Consider the following 831-nt stretch of genomic DNA (forward strand, 5'->3'; position numbering starts at 1 on the left):
TTCAATAGGGGGTCTCCCCCCTATATACGTCACTGAAATAGTATGTGATTTGCTCAAACTACTTGATGTTACACAATCGCTGCATTGTAGTATTTATTAATATATTAGTAACATAGACATCAATATCATTTTGATTTTGCTTATGTCACTTAAAAATTAAATACAAATAACTATAAATAATAAAGACTTAATATAATATAATAACACAGCCATAAAAAAAATTAAGTTTACAAATTACTGAGAATATGAATATAAATAAAATAAATACACATCTATGTAATTTTTTCCTAACTATAAAATTATTCGTCATCATCAATAACAATAACTCCTCCATCTTTAGGATCGTCTTCCCTTAAAAACCAAACAAACAAAATACATCAGCAAATTTAGTATATGATTTACGCTTTATTAAAAAATTGAATAAGTTATACATACATAAATTCCTCCTTCAGTTTTTCAAACTCTTTCGTCATACCATTTCTTAAATCTGGTTCTAAACACAGCAATGATGCCTTATAAATTTCTTTCACTAATTTATGAGAACCATACATGTATTCAAAACGAATGCAGTCAGACCACACTCCTGTATAACCAATTTTAAATCAGCTCCAATAACATTGTAATTTGTAGCAATAGTTGATACTCACCAATGTCAGTCTGGCCAAAAGTATTGCATACATCGTTATACAGTTTTCTTATAGTTTTCAATTTGGTAATACCTGAGTTCTGAGTGAGTTCAAATGAATCATGGTTGTGTACACTGTTTACATTCTGGTTGTATGTCTCTAAGTTCAATGAATAATTCACGAGTTGAAAGTATTCCATTGTGAA

General features: G+C 28.6%; 1 protein-coding gene across 1 annotated transcript; it reads right to left on the minus strand.

Annotated features, from left to right (window-relative positions):
- Positions 1–292: 292 nt before the first annotated feature.
- Positions 293–825, minus strand: LOC100574689. The gene is made up of 3 exons (XM_003248842.2): positions 648–825; positions 436–583; positions 293–351 (listed from the first exon to the last, which is right to left on the minus strand). The coding sequence occupies exons 1-3, from the start codon at positions 823–825 to the stop codon at positions 300–302; spliced, it is 378 nt and encodes a 125-aa protein (XP_003248890.1). The 3' UTR covers positions 293–299.
- Between the last annotated feature and the right edge of the window lie 6 nt (positions 826–831).

Source organism: Acyrthosiphon pisum, unplaced genomic scaffold (genome assembly GCF_005508785.2).
Source record: "Acyrthosiphon pisum isolate AL4f unplaced genomic scaffold, pea_aphid_22Mar2018_4r6ur Scaffold_13345;HRSCAF=13985, whole genome shotgun sequence".
NCBI lineage: Eukaryota > Metazoa > Arthropoda > Insecta > Hemiptera > Aphididae > Acyrthosiphon > Acyrthosiphon pisum.